Genomic DNA, 19,797 nt, shown 5'->3' on the forward strand with positions numbered 1-19,797 from the left:
CGACCCAAATGATGAAAAAATACAAACCAGTAACTCTGGCTGTACATCATTTGAAGGGCTGCTCTAACTATGGTATGCCACAGGACACATATTAGACTGTAGTTTTAATCACATGTTTTATGCCTGTTCAGACAGCCAATAATATCACTCAGTTCAGTGTTTCCACCTACTTCATAATGATTACCCGATGAGTAACATCATATAAAAGGTGCCCTGTTGTCAGACCCCTCACACTATACAGTTCAGAAAGGAAATTATGATTATATATTGGACAATATTTTTGTTTTACGCCAATTTGGGTAAGTAAGAAATATTCCTATGATTCCTTTTATTTTTCATGTCATAGTCTTTTTGACTATGTAGCCTGAATAATGTTAATAATGTATAATTCTGTACTATAACTTTTTCTGATTTATTTAGTTTGTTTGCTTCACAGGTTGTGTACTTAACAAGGATGTAATCCAACCAGACCCTGTGATAGTTACACAACTGGGACAAAGTGTATCTCTCACTTGCTTTTGTCAATCTAATTTGATAGTCAGAGTCTCTTGGTTCAAGCAAACTGTTGGACAGAAGCCTCTTCTCATGGCATCATCATTTTATCACACTCAAAACAGTTTTTATTCCAACAACTTTAACAAAGACTTTACTGAGACTAAACGTTTGAGTGTGAAGAGAGGAGTTGACAGCTCTAACCTGAGCATCTCCAAGACAGAGTCAAGAGACTCAGCTACATACTACTGTGTTGCTATAGAAGTGAGCAAAGTCGGATTTGGAGAAGGAACTATTTTAATTGTCAAAGGTAAAATAACTTGCTTTTAAACAAGTTGGTACTGAAGTGTGTTCATATAATGCTAAATTAATTAATATCTCAGGAAAATAGAATGTACACACAATGATCTTACTCACTCTCCTCAGATTCGGGGTCCAACAGCATGTCTGTACTCCAACAGCCTGTGTTTGAGTCAGTCCAGCCAGGAGACTCTGTGACTCTGAACTGTACAATACACACTGAGACCTGTGCAGGAGAACACAGTGTCTATTGGTTCAGACATGGCTCAGGAAAATCCCATCCAGGAATCATTTACAACAATGGAGACAGGAGAGATCAGTGTGAGAAGAGCCCTGAGGCTGGGTCTCCTACACAGAGCTGTGTCTACAACCTCCCCAAGAGGAACCTCAGCCTCTCTGATGTTGGGACTTACTACTGTGCTGTGGCCTCATGTGGGGAGATACTGTTCGGGAACGGGACCAAGCTGGACATCGAAGGTAAGCTGTGCATAACCAAACTATCACACATTTTCTCTCAAATGGTAGAAAATATCAATATGTATTTCTATTACTTTCAACTCATATTAGATTTCAAATTTAACTTGTATAGCTCATTTTTATGCAAAAATCACAGAGGAATAAAGAATACTCGAAAATAATCACGCCTTGTTTTTTAAGTTTCAGACCTGTTGAGCGATCAGAGTAATCTTCTTTTCCTCAACATTATATCTTGCCTGACAACTGCTGTGATTGTGAGTGTGATTGTCAACGTTATCCTCTGTGTGAGAATGAAGAGGTCACAATGTGTACACTGTGCAGGTACAGTAAATGTCTTCATACTAATAGTAATAGTAATAATAGTTATAGATCATAAAGTAGGGTGAATGCTCGCCCTTCTTTTACCACTTACCTCTCTGGCCTACTTCATTCTGAAGCAGAAAATATGACATTCACAGTAGTATGTGTTTTTATCAGTAAACGAGAAAAGTGTTCCAATATATTGAATATTTTGACCTTTGCCTTTTAACAGGAACCCCTTTTCAACAAAGCCACTATGGGAATCCTCATTCCAACACCTCAGACCAACAGGTTAGCAGGATCAATTGTACTGTATCAAGAGTGAGTCTGGAGAAGTTTGTTAAAGCAGAAGAGTACAGCATTAGATTTGACCCAGAGTCTGAACTGAGTGAGTCTGTTTCATCTCCACAGCTCCACGGTGACGATGATGGCCTGAACTACGCTGCCGTGAAGTTCACTGACAAGAAGCCCAGGAGACAGAGGAGAGAACAGAGAGAGGAAGAAACCATCTATTCTGGTGTGAGTCATCAAGTCAGGATGTGACAGTCCTCCAATCAGCATAATTTTAAGTTGTGCCCTACTGACCTCCTTTTTGAGCTAGACTGTGTCTGTGTGACTTGGCTGTTTTGTACTTTACTCATTTGTTATACAATGTAATAGTCGGGCCAAGCAGAAGAGACTGTCACTGCATTGGCATACTCTCCTAATATCAATGTAGAATCATTCAGATGCAGACCATAATTGTTCAGCAAGTGTGAAAGCTGACACTAGGATGGTTTCATAAGTATCAAATCATCAGCAATAGTGGCTGAGGTTGACTGACTGGATACATCTGCTTTTGCAAAAGAAATACTGTATGTTTAATGATTTTGCAAATGTCTGAACTCTTCCTTTTGATGGTAATGGTTGTAACATGGAACTCTGTAAACTGTCTTTATGCTTTGTGCGATATTTCAATAAACATGTTTTTATTTCATGCGTTTAATGACTTGCCTAATTCGAAGACATCCAATGTTAGTGTTGATTTTCTATAGGCACTGTACGTGCCTCTAGTCTCTGAAACCAACTCAACTTATGAAAAAAATACAAAGCAGTAACTCTGACTTTACACCATTTGAAGATAGATATCACAACCTTTTGAAAGCGTAAGCATTTTAAAGAGAAACTCATCACTGATTCATCAATGAATACAGACTGTATCAAATCAAATCAAATTGATTTATAGACCTTCTGACATCAGCTGATATCTCAAAGTGCTGTACAGAAACCCAGCCTAAAACCCCAAACAGCAAGCAATGCAGGTGTAGAAGCACGGTGGCTAGGAAAAACTCCCTAGAAAGGCCAGAACCCTGGAAGAAACCTAGAGAGGAACCAGGCTATGAGGGGTGACCAGTCCTCTTCTGGCTGTGCCGGGTGGAGATTATAACAGAACATGGCCAAGATGTTCAAATGTTCAATGATGACCAGAAGGGTCAAATAATAATAATCACAGTGGTTGTCGAGGGTGCAACAGGTCAGCACCTCAGGAGTAAATGTCAGTTACATTTTCATAGCCGATCATTCAGAATATCTCTACCGCTCCTGTTGTCTCTAGAGAGTTGAAAACAGCAGGTCTGGGACAGGTAGCATGTCCGGTGAACAGGTCAGGTTTCCATAGCTGCAGGCAGAACAGTTGAAACTGAAGCAGCAGCACGGCCAGGTGGACTGGGGACAGCAAGGAGTCATCAGGCAAGGTAGTCCTGAGCCATGGTCCTAGGGCTCAGGTCCTCCGAGAGAGAGAAAGAAAGAATTGTAGAGAACATACTTAAATTCACACAGGACACTGGATAAGACAGGATAACTACTCCAGATATAACAGAGTGACCCTAGCCCCTCGACACATAAACTATTGCAACATAAATACTAGAGGCTGAGACAGGAGGGGTCGGGTGACACTGTGGCCCTGTCCGACGATACCCCCGGACAGGGCCAAACAGGCAGGATATAACCCCACCCACTTTGCCAAAGCACACAGCCCCCACACCACTAGAGGGATATCTTCAACCACCATCTTACCATCTTGAGACAAGGCCAAGTATATCCCACAAAGATCTCCGCCACGGCACAACCCAGGGGGGGGGCGCCAACCCAGACAGGAAGATCACGTCAGTGACTCAACCCACTCAAGTGACTCACCCCTCCTAGGGACGGCATGGATCACCAGTAAGCCAGTGACTCAGCCCCTGTAATAAGGTTAGAGGCAGAGAATCCCAGTGGAGAGAGGGAAACTGGCCAGGCAGAGAAAGTAAGGGCTGTTCGTTGCTCCAGTGCCTTTCCGTTCACCTTCGCACTCCTGGGACAGACTACACTCAATTATAGGACCTACTGACGAGATGAGTCTTCAATAAAGACTTAAAAGTTGAGACAGAGTCTGCGTCTCTCACATGGATAGGCAGACAATTCCATAAAAATGGAGCTCTATAGGAGAAAGCCCTGCCTCCACCTGTTTGCTTAGAAATTCTGGGAACAGTTAGGAGGCCTGCGTCTTGTGACCGTAGCATACATGTAGGTATGTAGGCAGGACCAAATTGGAAAGATAGGTAGGAGCAAGCCCATGTAATGCTTTGTAGGATAGCAGTAAAACCTTGAAATCAGCCCTTGCCTTAAAACTTCTTATGGCTTGGGGGCAGTATTTAGACATCTTTAAGAGAAGCGTGCCCAAAGTAAACTGCCTGTTACTCAGGCCCAGAAGGTAGGGTATGCATATAAATGGTAGATTTTGATAGGAAACACTCTAAACTTTCTCTAGACCTTCATAGAATGCATTCTGCTTGGGCGGCCTATAATATAACACACCACCAACAAAATCGACTTGGTTTTGGGAAGGCAGATATCCAGCCAGACAAATCTCCAGATCAGCGTTTAAATCTGATCTGACGTTTAAAGCAATGTCTGTGTCACGTTCTTTCAAAATCGAACCGAGAAGCAGACCAGGACAAGGAGAGTATGAAGAAGGTGAGTCTTTATTTACAAGTGAATGTGAATGGGTAGATATATCCAGGTGGCGTAGCAGGCAGCGGTGGTGAGTTGATGGGAGTAAATAGGTGGATCCAATGGGGTAACGGAATCCTCCGACGACCAGGTGGGAATGGGGTAAATGATCCGGGTGAGTAACTGAAGACAGAACAAACGGAGGTAAGTTTAAGGCAAGCAATACGTTAAAAAAAACAACAAAACAAATTCTATCCAACTTGAGGCTGATACTATGGCACAACATACTGTTCATGGCTAACGATCCGGCAGGGAATGGATGTCAGGCCTTTGAAGGGGAGAGGTGATGATCAGGACAGGTGTGCAGATTACTGATGGGATACAGGTGCGGGTGAACGTCGATCTCCCAACAAGCTAATTCGCCCGGCAACCAGACAGGGTGCGTTCCAGGACACCGGAAACACACTCCAGGACAGAAACACAGGCAAACACAGACTCAGGAAGCGGGATTCGTGACAGTCTGATCTTACAAACACACATATTCCCCCACCGTTCTGATTCAGATCCTTCCTGACAACAGAGTAATTACCTATCTCAATTTCTGAGTCACAAACAGATGAACTATGTCTCAGTAAAACACAAGACACCCACCTCTGATTTGCAAACCAACAGGCGTATCTCATCGATCTTCGGTAGTAGGCTTCGGACGTTTAAGTGCACAAAATGTAAGCCCTTCTTCCCCAAGGCCTCATTGAATTTCCGATCCACTTGTAACTTGCCTCCCACTGCGCTGCCATCTTCCCACTGCCCTGCCTCCGGTGGTCTCTCTGTCGCCATGGAGCACCCCTCCCCAGGTGCCACTCCATCATCCTCACCACCGTGTCCCCCGTCACTCGCCTCTGGTTGTCTCCGCTCCGCTGTGGACCGCCCCCTCCTCCGGTGCACTCTCCACCCTCAGTAGTCCTCTGGTCCCACTCCACCTTCAATGCTCACACACCCCGCGGGTACAGCACACCGACAGCAACAGTAAGCTTCATTGACCCCAAAGCTAGAATCGCTGCATTTGAAATGAATCCACTGCGCGCATTCCAAACATAGCAAAGCTTTGCTGTTACTCTTTATCCACCGTTCGCAAGAGGAGCATGGGTGCATAGGCCGATTGATGGGGTTCGTGATAAAGTGAGGTCCAGGGCATTGATGGATAACACCCGATAAGAAGTTATTATAAGATCTCCACCATTAAACCTACAGGACAGTAATTTTCCAGGAAGATGGTTGTGCAGCCCTGTCCCTGTACTGTATATAACCTCACTATTGTTATTTTACTGCTGCTCTTCAATTATTTGTTACTGTTGTTTCTTATTCTTATTTTCTTTTAGGTATTTTTTAAATGTTGTTTTCTTTTTAAACTGCATTGTTGATTAGGGCTTGTTGGTAAGCATTTCACTGTAAGGTCTACAGTGTATTCGGTACAATACAATTTGATTTGATATTTGATTTGCTTAATCTGTTGATGCAGTATACATTCAATGATTTAGTCATGAAAATGGGTTAATTCGTTGTATGATGATGATGATGATCTATGATGATCGATGATGATTCCACCATGTGTTCGTCTACAGGAACGTACCCCTCAGTCAAGTACTCCGTCAGTCCCCAGTTCTCATAACCAGGTAGACAGACATAACACTTTTTTCTTCATTCAAATATGAAAATAGGCATTTAGCTGTAGGTGTTGTTTCACTCTGAATATTATTGTCTGATGAACACTTATTTTTGTTATTCCTCTCAGGATCACGATGCTGAAAACTCCATGACGCTGCTCTGAACGTCATCCACAAGAAAGTAAACGCCGGGAGACAGAGGAGCACCATGGAGAGAGACACTGTTTACTCTGGGGTGAGATGACAAAATATGGACTGAAACGTAGACCTTTGCTCTTTAATAACTTGCATTGATTATCTTTTCTACACTATATATATATAACTATGGCTTTTCATTGTGTGTACCAGTTACTTCTTTCTGTCATGCTCCTTTTTAATATTGATTCCGTTATGCATTTTAGTTCCAATAAATCATTCAAATGCCTTATTTTTTCTCTGTACTTAAATTTCATCCACTGATTCAGTTTGCAGGAACCATATTAGGCTGATGCTCAATGCACTGTGAATATGCATCTATTGACTGGTGTTTTAGTTTGTCTGAAACTCGTATTTAGCTGTTGATAGGTGAGAATTGTCTGTTAATTGAATGACTAGAATATTCCGCCCTGAAACATATAATTGTATGGAATTGATTAGAATGTATAAAATCATAATCAATAAATGTGTAGTCCTAGTCAGAATTAGGGTAAAACAATATGTCTTTATGGTATTTTAAACACAGACTGTTTGAGCTCGGTGCCGACCTGACTAGAGATTTGGGAGAGAACGGGGAGTACGTCTCAAGGACAATGTCACTATCTCTGTCGGCTGGGTAGTGAGACAGACAGTGTGTGCGTAGCAGGACATGTGTGTGCATCTGTTTGTGTGCATGTGTGTGTGGGTATGTGTGTATGTGCGTCTGTTTGTGTGTGTGTGTGTGTGTGTGTGTGTGTGTGTGTGTGTGTGTGTGTGTGTGTGTGTGTGTGTGTGTGTGTGTGTGTGTGTGTGTGTGTGTGTGTGTGTGTGTGTGTGTGTGTGTGTGTGTGTGTGTGTGTGTGTGTGTGTGTGTGTGTGTGTGTGTGTGTGTGTGTGTGCGTATGGCTGTGTGAATGTGTGGGCGTGAGACTTTTGACTTTAGAACGTTCCGTGAATAAACCTTCATTCGACCATGATCTTACAAATTCTGTTTTACAGACAGAGTAATATAATTAAATTGGGTGATGTACCTGGAGAACACAATTCTCTTATCAGCTGTATCCCGAAAACATCTCTATGGTGTTCTGAATACCCTAAATAGATTTACCACTCAGCTCAATTCATCTCTAACCTCCAGCAATGACTGTCAGTCCTCACCACGTACTCTCCACACACACATCAGTGCATCTAAACCACAAACAACCATGTCACTAAGAGTACAACTCTTCATGAGAAAAACCTGAACTAAAAATACTAATATTATAATTTGAACAGCATATTGTTGAGAGACTGATTTAAGTATGAAGTGCACATTGTGATTTGTCCATCTTCAGAAACTATTGACAAAATCTTAATTTATAATTCCATTTTGCAGGATTGCAATTCATTTATCTTTCAATAGGGCGCAGTAGTGTTTATGGAAGTCCCCTGTGGCAGCTACACCAGTACAGTCACAGCAACTTTTAGAAGTCAAGAAATGTTCAAATTATTCACTACTTTTATGAAGAATCGTCGATAAAACACTTTCCTGTGATAGTTGATGTGTGTAGTCATAATATCTGTCAACAAAGGCACAACAAAGACACTGTGTGGCTGTTAAGGATCTATAACAAGGTAATATATACATTTATTACATACATATTACACATCTGTATCATGCTATAAATCCATTTCATAATCATAGAGTCACATGCATCAAACAGGCTAGGTAGTCATCATCACTGGATCATTACTACTAACATCAACTAAGTTACTATAAAGTGTAGCTTAGTTACCAGGAGGAGACACACAATCACTCAAAATGAAATTGCTAAAAATTTCTGTATATGACAATGACAATGACTCATGTTGACATGTAGTTTTGTATTGACTTCCAGGGAGGAGTTGAATAAGTATGGGAGACAACCTATTTATTCATGTCATCTCTCCTCTGTAATGTGTTGACCTCGCTTAGTTGTGTTGATAGCATGTCATTCACACCCACCCCCACACAGTGAACAAGTTAACAGGTACTCTGCAGTCTACTGTAAGCCCAAGACAAGGTCGTATCTATGCTTTGGTCAGGTGGGCCTGCTGGCTTTGTGCACACAGGACCCTCCTACCTGCTCTCTGTTTCTCTGTCTCTATGTGGTTTTCAGCAGGATGTCTATGTGGTGTCACTGTTGTTCTCACTATCTTTACTTGTTGTTCATGTTGCCCCAGACAGCTTACAGCCACAACAAAACAGTTATTTATTTAACTGACTGTAATATAATAACTGCTAATGAACCCTATCTGAACCCTCTGAGTTAAGCACCTCATGTGTCATACAGCACCATCTATTTTAACTCCTTCCATCTCTTGGGTGCTGTACATAAAGTGTGTCTGTATGAATGTCTGTCCACAGGGCTTCTGCAGAGACAACCTTGAGCTGTGAGCTCAAGACAAGACCGTCTCTTTGCTTTGTATAGGCCTGGTTGACCATTCACTCACTATATGGTTCTAGAAGGATGTCTATGTGGTGTCAGTCAGTTACTCTCTTTCGTCGTTGTTCACCCCCATCACTATTAGAAACACCGTTCCACTGACATACTGCATGACATGTAGACTAACACAGTATCTTATCACTTACAAGATCATGAGTTTTTATCAATTATTGAACTGTAATCATTAGTTTAGTGTAGAGTAGAAGGTGTATCCAGGCAACAGCCAAGAGCGCTACCCACCCAGGTACACCTCTGACCCCTACTAAACTATCAGGTGTTACACTTAATTTTTCTGTGAATGATAGTGAAAGTAACATGAAATCAGTGGTGTAAAGTACTGAAGTAAAAATACTTTAAAGTACAAACGACTTAAGTCGTTTTTTGGGATATCTGTACTTTACTTCCCATTTCATATATTTGAAAACTTTTACTTTTACTTAACTACATTCCTAAAGAAAATATTGTACTTTTTACTCCATTCATTTTCGCTGACACCCAAAAGTAATTGTTACATGATGAATGCTTAGTAGGACAGGTAAAATGGTCCAATTCAGAGAACACGTGGTCATCCCTACCGCCTCTCATCTGGCAGATTCACTAAACATTAATGCAGTGTTTGTAAATGATGTCTGAGCGTTGAAGTGTACCCCTGACTATACGTAAATGTTAAAAAAATGAAAAAAGAATATGGTGCCGTCTGGTTTACTTAATATAAGGAATTCAAAATTATTTATACTTTTACTTTTACTTTTGATACTTAAGAACATTATAGCAATTACATTTACTTTGAAACTTACATATATTTAGAACCAAATACTTTTAGACTTTTACTGAAGTCGTATTTTACTGGGTGACTTTCACTTTTACTTGAGTCATTTTCTATTTAGGTATCTGTACTTTTACTCAAGTATGACAATTTGGTACTTTCCCCACCACTTCTTAAAATAGAGTTGCTTCATTCTGTAGGTGTTTCCCCCTTATACACTCATAATGCTCTAGCCGTGTTCAATCTGTATGCACAGTATCAAGTCAGGTTCTATGTATATCTGTCCCCCTATAGGTCATCAGGAGAAATGTAACTGCTGCATGTGGTGGGGCCAAAGATATTTCATACAACTGATTTTGATACCAAGAGCATAAAGGTACACATAATGTATGCTTCAAATGCTTTAAAAAAAGTTAAACCTATGATGGTAATTCAGGTGGTAAAGTATGATTGCCAATAAGGGAAAAAAGTTGATAATATTTGAATTGTTCTTACACAGACTATCCATCCAGATAAGAGTTTTAACAGAGTATTAGACAACATTCATCCAGCCAGTTTTTGCAAATTACTAGCATTGATCCACTTTTAGCATTGATTATATACAGTAATTGATTTTCAGTTTACCTGTGAAGACCATGGTGGGCTGGATAAGGCATCAACAAAAATGACAGTTCAACCAATCACCAAATAGCCCACTGTTGAAGTGTGGCCTACTTGGGTAGACTTCTCCACTCAAGACACAGTGAGTAAAGAGGATGACAACTTCAAAGATGATCATCACACTGCCTGATATTTCCACTTCTCAGGGAGATGGGTAGGTTCAACTTTTATACTACTGTGCTTAGAGGGGGTACACCTTAAATTTGAAGACACCAAAGAACTTAATTTATGCTATTCATGTTTGTCTTTGTGTGTATTCTAGCTGCGGTACAATCCTCAGCCATGCGCCTAGTGTCAGCCAACAAAGGAGACACAGTGGCTTTGCACTGCTTCCATGAAGGCAACTTGACACTACACTTCTTGTGGTTCAAGCAGAGCTTGGGTGACTATCCTCAGCTCATGACAACTTTTTACAAGTATGACAATAATGCTACATTCTACAATGCATTTAAAGGAAACCCTTGCTTTTCAGTGCAAAGTGGCAAAGGAATAAAACAGCTATGGATCTCAGACATGCAGCTCTCAGATTCAGTAACATATCACCGTGGGAGTTATATTTCCAACAAGGTGGATTTTTGAAAAGGAACCATTCCAATTGTTAAAGGTACAAAATCTGATTTTAGAGAGAAAATCATTAGAATCCATTTTTCTGCAACTGCATATATTCTTGATCATTTTTGCACTTTACGTTTTGGATATACAATGTCTTCATGAAATGTGAGGTATTCTCAAAATCAGACATTACTGTAGTTTTCAACAAATATTGATTTAGGACACAAAAAAGGAAACACATTTACTGACGTGAAAACCTTTTTGTCAGGATCGGCGTCCAGAAACACCATCATTGTACAGCCTGTGTCTGAGTCAGACCAGCCAGGAGACTCTGTGACTCTGAACTGTACAATACACACTGAGACCTGTGCAGGTGAACACAGTGTATTTTGGTTCAGACATGGCTCAGGAGAATCCCATCCAGGAATCATTTACAGCCATGGAGACAGGAGTGATCAGTGTGAGAAGAGCCCTGAGGCTGGGTCTCCTACACAGAGCTGTGTCTACAACCTCCCCAAGAGGAACCTAAACCTTTCTGATGCTGGGACTTACTACTGTGCTATGGTCTCATGTGGGGAGATACTGTTTGGGAATGGGACCAAGCTGTACATTGAATTTGATGACTATTATCCACAGATGAAAATCCAGGTCCTTCTCTCCATCATAGGAACTGGAGTTGTCCTCTGCTGTCTGACCATCTTCATCATCATCTACCTCATCAGGAAATAGATCAACCTAAAAACCATACTTGAAATAGGTTTCGCGATAACTTCTGGAGATCATCACTTATGCATTGTATTGTATGATATTTATTGAGATTGCTGAGTTGATCATATTGTGTTTTTAATATTAATGGTCTGTGACCTTGCCTAAAAAGTTGTATGTTAATTGATTGAATTGCTCTCCTGAAATCCCTGTGTATGTACCTTTTTTTATAATTATGAATTTAAACATCTGATACCATCTGAAATTGACTTCTTCCTCCTCTTGTTTTCTGTACATGCAGTATGCCTGTATGAATGCTTGTCAAGAGTGCTTCTGCAGAGACAACCTACTATTACCATGCTAAACACACGCACTCATCATGCACTAAGCTGTTCACAGGTACCTGGACATTTTGGTCTACTGTGAGCATAAGACGAGGCCATCTCTACACTTTGGACAGGCCTGCTGAACTTGCATGCATCCTGTGGTTTTCAGCAGGATGTCTATGTGGTGTCAGTCAGTTACTCTCTTCAGTCATTGTTCCACCCATCACAATTAGAAACACAGCTCTACTGACATACTGCATGCCATGTAGTGTCTTATCACTTACAAGATCATAGGTTTTATCCATTCTTGAACTGTAATCATTAGTTTACAGAGTGTAGAGTAGAAGGTGTATCCAGACTACAGCCAAGAGCCCTACCCACCCAGGTACACCTCTGACCCCTACTAAACTCTAAGGTGTTACACTTAATGTTACTGTGAAATAGTGAAAGTAAGACTGACATAAAATACACTTGCTTCATCCTGTAGGTGTTACCCCCTTATACACTCATGATGCTCCACCCCTATTCATCCTGAACGTACAGTATCAAGTCATGTTCTATGAATAACAGTCCTCCTGTAGGTCATCAGAAGAACTGTAACTGCTGCAAGTGATGGAACCAAAGATATCTAAGGCACACAACTGATGTTGATACCAAGAGCATAAAGGTACATATAATGTATGCTTCAAAAAAGTACAAGCTACATGAAAAACATATTTTAAAATGAACCTGTGATGGTAAATCAGTTCTTAAAGTATGATTGCCAAGATGGAAAAAAAGGTTGTTGGATATTTGAATTGTTGTTACTCAGACTATCTATCCAGATAAGAGTTATAACAGAGTATTAGACAGCTTACATCCAGCCATGTGTTGCAAAATGACTAACATTAGTCCACTTTTAGCATTGATCACATACAGTAAGTGATTTTCAGTTTACCTGTAAAGAGCATGGTGGGCTGTATAAATAAATACAAATAAATACATTAAAAATCCTATAATGTGATTTTCTGGATTTTTTCCTCTCATTTTGTCTGTCATAGTTGAAGTGTACCTATGATGAAAATTACAGGCCTCTCTCATTTTTTTAAGTGGGAGAACTAGCACAATTGGTGGCTGACTAAATACTTTTTTGCCCCACTGTAATTGGTAGATTTGGATAGAAACCACTCTAAAGTTTCCAAAACTGTTAAAATACTGTCTGTGTGTATAACAGAATTCATACGACAGGCAAAAACCTGAGACAAATTCAACCAGGAAGTGGGAAATCTGTCGTTTTTTAAAGTGATTGCCTATCCAATATCCTGTGTCTGTGGGCTCAGATTGCACTTCCTAAGGCTTCCAGTAGATGTCAACAGTCTTTAGAAGTTGTTTCAGGCTTCTATTGTGAAAGGTGATCGAATAAGAGCTGTTTCAACAAGTGGTCAAGCTGAAAGACATTAGTTTAGTCTCGCGCGTGTCTGTGGGCGCGACGCTTGTTCTCTTTCCTTTCTAATTGCAACGGAATTGTCCGGTTGGAATATTATTGAAGATTTATGATAAAAACATCCTAAAGATTGATTATACATTGTTTGACATGTTTCTACTAACTTTAATGGAACTTTTTTGACTTTTCGTCTCAACGTTATGCCTGCGTTTTGTGCATTTGGATTACTGGACTAAACGTGCGAACAAAAAGGGGGTATTTGGACATAAAGATTAACTTTATCGAACAAAACTAACATTTATTGTCTAACATGGAGACCTGGGAGTGCCATCAGATGAAGATCATCAAAGGTAAGTCATTCATTTTAACGCTATTTCTGACTTTTGTGACACCTCTCCTTTTTTGGAAAATGGCTGTATGGTTTTCTGTGGCTAGCCACTGACCTAACATAATCGCATGGTGTGCTTTCACCGTAAAGCCTTTTTGAAATCATACATTGTGGCTGGATTAACAAGAAGTTTATCTTTAAAATGGTGTATAACACTTGTATGTTTGAGGAATTTTAATTATGAGATTTCTGTTTGTCATGAATGAATTTTGTCAATAACACTACATTCCACAATGAATTTCAAAGGCAACCCTCGCTTTTCAGTGCAAAGTGGCAAAGGAATAAACACCTATGGATCTCAGACATGCAGCTCTCAGATTCAGAAACATATTACTGTCAGAATGTCAAGGCTCAGGAGAAGACCCAGATGCAGACTTTTTCGGAACAAAAGTTTATAACTCAAACAAGTGGCAGGCAAACAACAGGTCAAGGGCAGGCAGATGTCAGTAGTCTATAGCAGAGTCAGAAAAGTACAGAATGGCAGGCAGGCTCAGGGTCAGGGCAGGCATAGGTCAGTATTCCAGGGTGGTAAAGGCAAGGTAAAGAATGACAGACAGGCTCAGGGTTAGGGCAGGCAGAATGGTCAAAACCAGGAAAGCTAGAAAACAGGAACTAGAGACAGACTCAGGAGCATGGGGAAAAACGCTGGTAGGCTTGACGAAACAAAACGAACTGGCCACAGACAAACAGAGAACACAGGTATAAGTACACTGGGGATAATGGGGAAGATAGGAGACACATGGAGGGGGGTAGAGACAAGCACAAAGACAGGTGAAACAGATCAGCATGGGACAGTACTCCCCCAGGTAGGGGACCTGGTGTCCTACCTGGGCGGATACCTGGTTGACCAGGGTGCCGGCGTTGGAACTCAGCAATGAGGCCTGTGTCCAGGATGTCCCTGGCGGGGACCCAGCACCTCTCCTCCGGGCCATAACCCTCCCAGTCAACCAGGTACTGGAATGCCCTGCCCCAAGGTTGAATCTTCAGGAGGCACCTCACTGTTCACGCCGGTTGGCCGTCGATGAGAAGGGGAATAGGTGTGGGCCTAGAAACAGGAGACAAAGGGCTGTGAGTTACGAAAGGTAAGATGATTGCGGAGGGTACGGGGCAACAGAAGACAAACAGCAGAGGGACTAATAATCTTGGAAATAGGGAAAGGGACGATAAAGCGGGGGGAAAGTTTGCGGGACTCTACTCGGTGTGGCAGGTCTCTACTGGACAGCAATACCATCTGCTCGAGACAATACCGGGGGGCCGGGGTCCGGTGGCGGTCCGCTTGTTGTCAATACCTGGAGGTGGTGCCGAAGAACATGGCTGACGTTTTACATTCTCCCAACCAATTGTGCTATTTTGTAATTTTTTTTGCTTTTTGTGTAACTTATTTGTTAACTTATTGGGTACATAATGTTGCTGCTCTCGTCTCTTCTAACCAAAAATAACTTCTGGATATCAGAAAAGCGATTACTCACCGCAGACTGGAAGAAACTTTTTCCTTTAACGAGTCTGACGAGAAGAATATCCTGCTTTCACTGAAACAGGCCCAGATCCATGCCTTTTGCATGAAGAAAAGACGCTGGAAAAGAGGCCACAGATCGGGCACCCTTCTGAGAATCCGGAGGCGAGAGAGTAAACTCCCATTGCCTTCCATTATTCTTGGTAACGTGCAATCATTGGAAAATATCCTACCAACGGGACATTAAATACTGTAACATCTTATGTTTCACAGAGACGTGGCTGAACAAAGATACGGACAATATAGAGCTAGAGGGATTTTCCATGCATCGGCAGAACAGAGACGTTACCTCTGGTAAGACGAGTGGTGGGGGTGTATGTCTTTTTGTCAATGACAGCTGGTGTGCGATGTCTAATATTAAAGAAGTCTTGAGGTGTTGCTCGCCTGAGGTGGAGTACCTTATGATAAGCTGTATAGCACACTTTCTACCAAAAGAGTTCTCAACTGTATTATTCGTAGCTGTCTATTTACCAGCACAAAGTGAAGCTGGCACTAAGACCGCTCTCAACCAACTCTATAAGGCCATAAGCAAAGAAGAAAATGCTCACCCAGAAGCAGTGCTCCTAGTGGCCGTGGAATTTAATGCAGGCAAACTTAAATCAGTTTTACGACATTTTTACCAGCATGTCACATGTGCAACCAGGGGAAAATCTGACCATAATTCTATCCTCCTGATTCCTGCTTACAAGCAAAAACTAAAGCAGGAAGTACCAGTGACTCGCTCAGTACGGAAGTGGTCTGATGCTGCACTACAAGACTGTTTTGCTAGCACAGACTGGAATATGTTCCGGGATTCATCCAATGTCATTGAGGAATACACCACCTCAGTAATCGGCTTCATCAATAAGTGCATCGATGATATCATCCCCACAGTGACTGTACGAACATATCCCAATCAGAAGCCATGGATTACAGGCAACATACGCATCGAGCTAAACGCTAGAGCTTCCACTTTCAAGGAGCGGGAGACTAATCCAGACACTTATAAGGAATCCTGCTATGCCCACAGAGGAACCATCAAACAAGCAAAGCGTCAATACATGCACAAGACCACCAGCTGTTCTGGATGACTGTGTGATAAAGCTCTCGATAGCCGATGTGAACAAAACCTTTAAACAGGTCAACTTTCACAAAGACGCTGGGCAAGACAACCAGGATTACCAGGACGTGTACTCAAAACATGCACGGACCAACTGTCAAATGTCTTCACTGATATTTTCAACCTCTCCCTGACCAAGTCAGTAATACCTGTTTCAAGTAGACCACCATAGTTTCTGTGCCCAAGCAAGTGAAGGTTACCTGCCTAAATGATTACTGCCACGTGGCACTCACGTCAGTAGCCATGAAGTGCTTTGAAAGGATGGTCATGGCTCACATCAACAGCATCCTCCCGGACACCCAAGACCCACTCTTAGTCTCCTCCTGTATTCCCTGTTCACCCACAACTGCGTGGCCAAACACGACTCCAACACCATCATTAAGTTTGCTGATGACACAACAGTGGTAGGCCTGATCACCGACAACGATGAGACTTCCTATAGGGAGGAGGTCAGAGAACTGGCAGTGTGGTGCCAGAACAACAACCTCTCCCTCAATGTGAGCAAGACTAAGGAGCTGATCGTGGACTACAGGAAAAGGCGGGCCGAGCAGGTCCCCATTAACATCGACGGGAAGTAGTGGAGCGGGTCGAGAGTTTCAAGTTCCTTGGTGTCCATATCACCAACGATCTATCGTCGTCCTAACATACCAAGACAGTCGTGAAGAGGTCACAACATAACCTTTTCCCCCTCAGGAGACTGAAAAGATTTGGCATGGGACCCAGATCCTCAAAAGGTTCTACTGCTGCACCATCGAGAGCATCCTGACCGGTTGCATCACTGCCTGGTATGGTAACTGCTCGGCATCTGAACATAAGGTACTACAGAGGGTTGCGCGAATGACCCAATACCTCACTGGGGCCAAGCTTCCTGCCATCCAGGACCTATATAATAGGCGTGTCAGATGAAAGCCCATAAATTGTCAGACTCCAGTCAGACTCTCTGCTACCACAGTGCAAGCAGTACCGGAGAGCCAAGTCTAGGTCCAAAAGGCTCCTCAACAGCTTCTACCCCCTAGCCATAAAACTGCTGAACAATTCATAAAATCGCCACCCGACAATTTACATTGACCCCCCCCTCCTCCCTTTTGTACGTTGCTACTACTACTCGATGTTTGTTTGTTACCTATGCATAGTCACTTCACCCCCACCTACATGTACAGATTACCTCAACTGACTCGGTACCGGTGCCCCCTGAATATAGCCTCGATATTGTTTTTCTTATTGTGTTACTTTTTATTATAACTTTTTATTTTAGTCTACTTGGTAAATATGTTCTTCTTCTTGAACTACGCTGTTGGTTAAGATTTATCTGTGCTGCTTTGCATGGTTTTAAATGCCTATGTGCTTGTCTATGTAAACAGTAACCTTTCTCTCCTTTCTTATTTCACAGGCACTAGGACATGCTACTATTTCGACCTGTTGTGCCGAATAATTTCTATGCAATGGCTCAGTGTCAGGCCCCTTTTGTCTCCACTCAGGAACATTTATCTACCCATTCTGTGTCACTCCTATCTTCTCTCCTCATGCAACTCAAATTCATTCTGCTCTCTCTCTCTATCTTGCTCCTTTCCTATCCCCCCCTCTGCTCCCAAACCATCAAGGTCTCAGCAGTGCGGGGAGGGCTTCTCCATCTGCCCTTTCTACTATCTGTGTGTCGCTCTGTCTCATAACAGTCCGTATCAAATATGTGGTGTTCCCAAATATTTACTAAATGTCTCACTGTCTGAACTCGTGGATTTTAGATAAATCACCTGTCTTTGGTGACCATCTCTAAAGTAATTTTGCATAGGCTGATTAAGGTTATCTCAATGCTCTCAATAATCCTGAATCACCACAGATGTCATATATCCCTGTCATGTTGGCTTCGATTAGGTTCTAAATAATTAACATAAGTCTACCATTAATCTAAGGCTATGCCCTTTCTTTCTTCTCATTGGTTCAAATTACAACTATGTCGAAGAACTATAAACTCGTTCATAATTATCAATTACTCAATTTACCTTAAAATCAGTATCACAAATGACCTTATATTCATTATCCAAATGGCCCTCCCATGACGCTGATCAGATCACAAAGGAAAGCCATGATAGAGATCAAAGGTCATACCACCCTTTTACCTTCGTGTTCCATACTATATTATACAAATGAAAGAAAAAACATCAAACATTTTCTACATGTTGTACCCCAGGTTCCCAGAACATTCCCTTATCAAAATAATTCACGTGTTTAATTAAAACTCATCAAATAAAACTTCTAATATTCCATATGTGTGTACCCCTTTAAGATATCGTGTCTCTAGGAAAATGGAAATCTCCTCAAACCAAAAGGATAAAAACAAACCAAACATTTCCAGGCCTTTCAATTTTGGTATAAACATGCCTCTACCTCCCTCACTCCCTTCAAGATTACAGCCCCCAGAAAACCTTTTTTAAAGACAATCAAGCACTGTCCCTTTAAAATAAAATGAACTCAACCTGCAAATCCACTTTGCGGACCTGTCATTGTTCCACGTAATGGAAACAGATTATAATGTTAGAATACCTTAACTTCCTGTTCAATTTCACTGGTGTTACCTAAACAGTCAAACCAAGAATCAATAACCAGAAAAACTTTTACGATTCAACTATTCAGACCTGAATCCCTTACAGCCAAATATAGCCCAGTACGCACAACCAACCAGTGATGCCCACCGAGCAATTTTGTTAATAGATTTAGCAAATTTCGCTACATTTAAAATGTATTTCAGCAACTTTTGAAAAGTGACTCAAAGCTATAATGCACGCATTTTCCCTCTAAATGACACAAACAATTTTCTCTGTCACACCCTCAGTCACAACATCATTGCCTGGCTGCAAAAATGCATTGTGAGTGACGTCAGCAGCAGGCGCTCAGCCCGTGCCCAGGCAGCAGCAATTTCAGCAAATTGCAAATCATTGTTGGCTGACTGCAGCAGCAGTAGTAAGGGTTCGACAAGCCAAACCCAATGAATATAGTTGGTCATGAATGTTTGACCTTGAACAGAACTTACAACATCATTCAACATCTCTCAATCAAAATTGTACTGCCAGAAGTACAGAAAAGAGTGGGAGTCTGTACCTGAACAACTGTCAAATCAATTTGAGTAACGTTATTGTGTATTCTACGTAATGACACAGTTTTACGTTATCACGCAATGATATCGCAACGTCATTTAGCAACAAATCAACCTGCCTCTAGCAACTTACTCTGAAAATTAGTTGGCAACACTGCAACCAACTCTCCTATTCCTGCCTCTAGGCAAAAATATACCCCCTACTCAAACAGAGTTCTGCTTTAATTCTATCGTAAAAGTAAAACCAAACTTTCCACTTTCTCTTCTACAAAATTTAAAAGTACCATGTACTTCGCTCAGTTTATAACATATGTCAGTCAATCCATAAGAATGAAGAACATTTCGTTGGGCACCACTCTATCGCCATTATCTCTCCGCTATTATTTAGAATTTCTTTAGATTTAGGTAACTGTCTCTTCTATGATTCCGTAA

The 19,797-nt window shown here is 41.5% G+C and overlaps 1 protein-coding gene and 1 pseudogene across 1 annotated transcript; both read left to right on the plus strand.

Annotated features, from left to right (window-relative positions):
- Positions 1-254: 254 nt before the first annotated feature.
- On the plus strand, positions 255-2,544 carry LOC118368822 (uncharacterized). The gene is made up of 6 exons (XM_035753250.1): positions 255-299; positions 437-802; positions 919-1,269; positions 1,450-1,590; positions 1,802-1,860; positions 1,981-2,544. Exons 1-6 carry the CDS (start codon positions 257-259, stop codon positions 2,110-2,112), a joined length of 1,092 nt encoding a protein of 363 aa, XP_035609143.1. The 5' UTR covers positions 255-256; the 3' UTR covers positions 2,113-2,544.
- A 3,691-nt stretch (positions 2,545-6,235) lies between these two features.
- LOC118368824 (uncharacterized) lies at positions 6,236-12,767 on the plus strand (annotated as a pseudogene).
- Positions 12,768-19,797: the final 7,030 nt, after the last annotated feature.

This window comes from Oncorhynchus keta, chromosome 35 (assembly GCF_023373465.1).
Source record: "Oncorhynchus keta strain PuntledgeMale-10-30-2019 chromosome 35, Oket_V2, whole genome shotgun sequence".
Taxonomy (NCBI): Eukaryota; Metazoa; Chordata; class Actinopteri; order Salmoniformes; family Salmonidae; genus Oncorhynchus; species Oncorhynchus keta.

What these genes read in the sequence shown, in the direction of transcription:
- LOC118368822 (XM_035753250.1), top strand. Translation starts at nt 257, where the DNA reads ATGATTATATATTGGACAATATTTTTGTTTTACGCCAATTTGG. An exon ending in GACCAAGCTGGACATCGAAG is followed by an intron (nt 1,270 to 1,449) that starts GTAAGCTGTGCA and finishes TTGTTTTTTAAG; the next exon opens with TTTCAGACCTGTTGAGCGAT. An exon ending in CCAACACCTCAGACCAACAG is followed by an intron (nt 1,861 to 1,980) that starts GTTAGCAGGATC and finishes TCATCTCCACAG; the next exon opens with CTCCACGGTGACGATGATGG.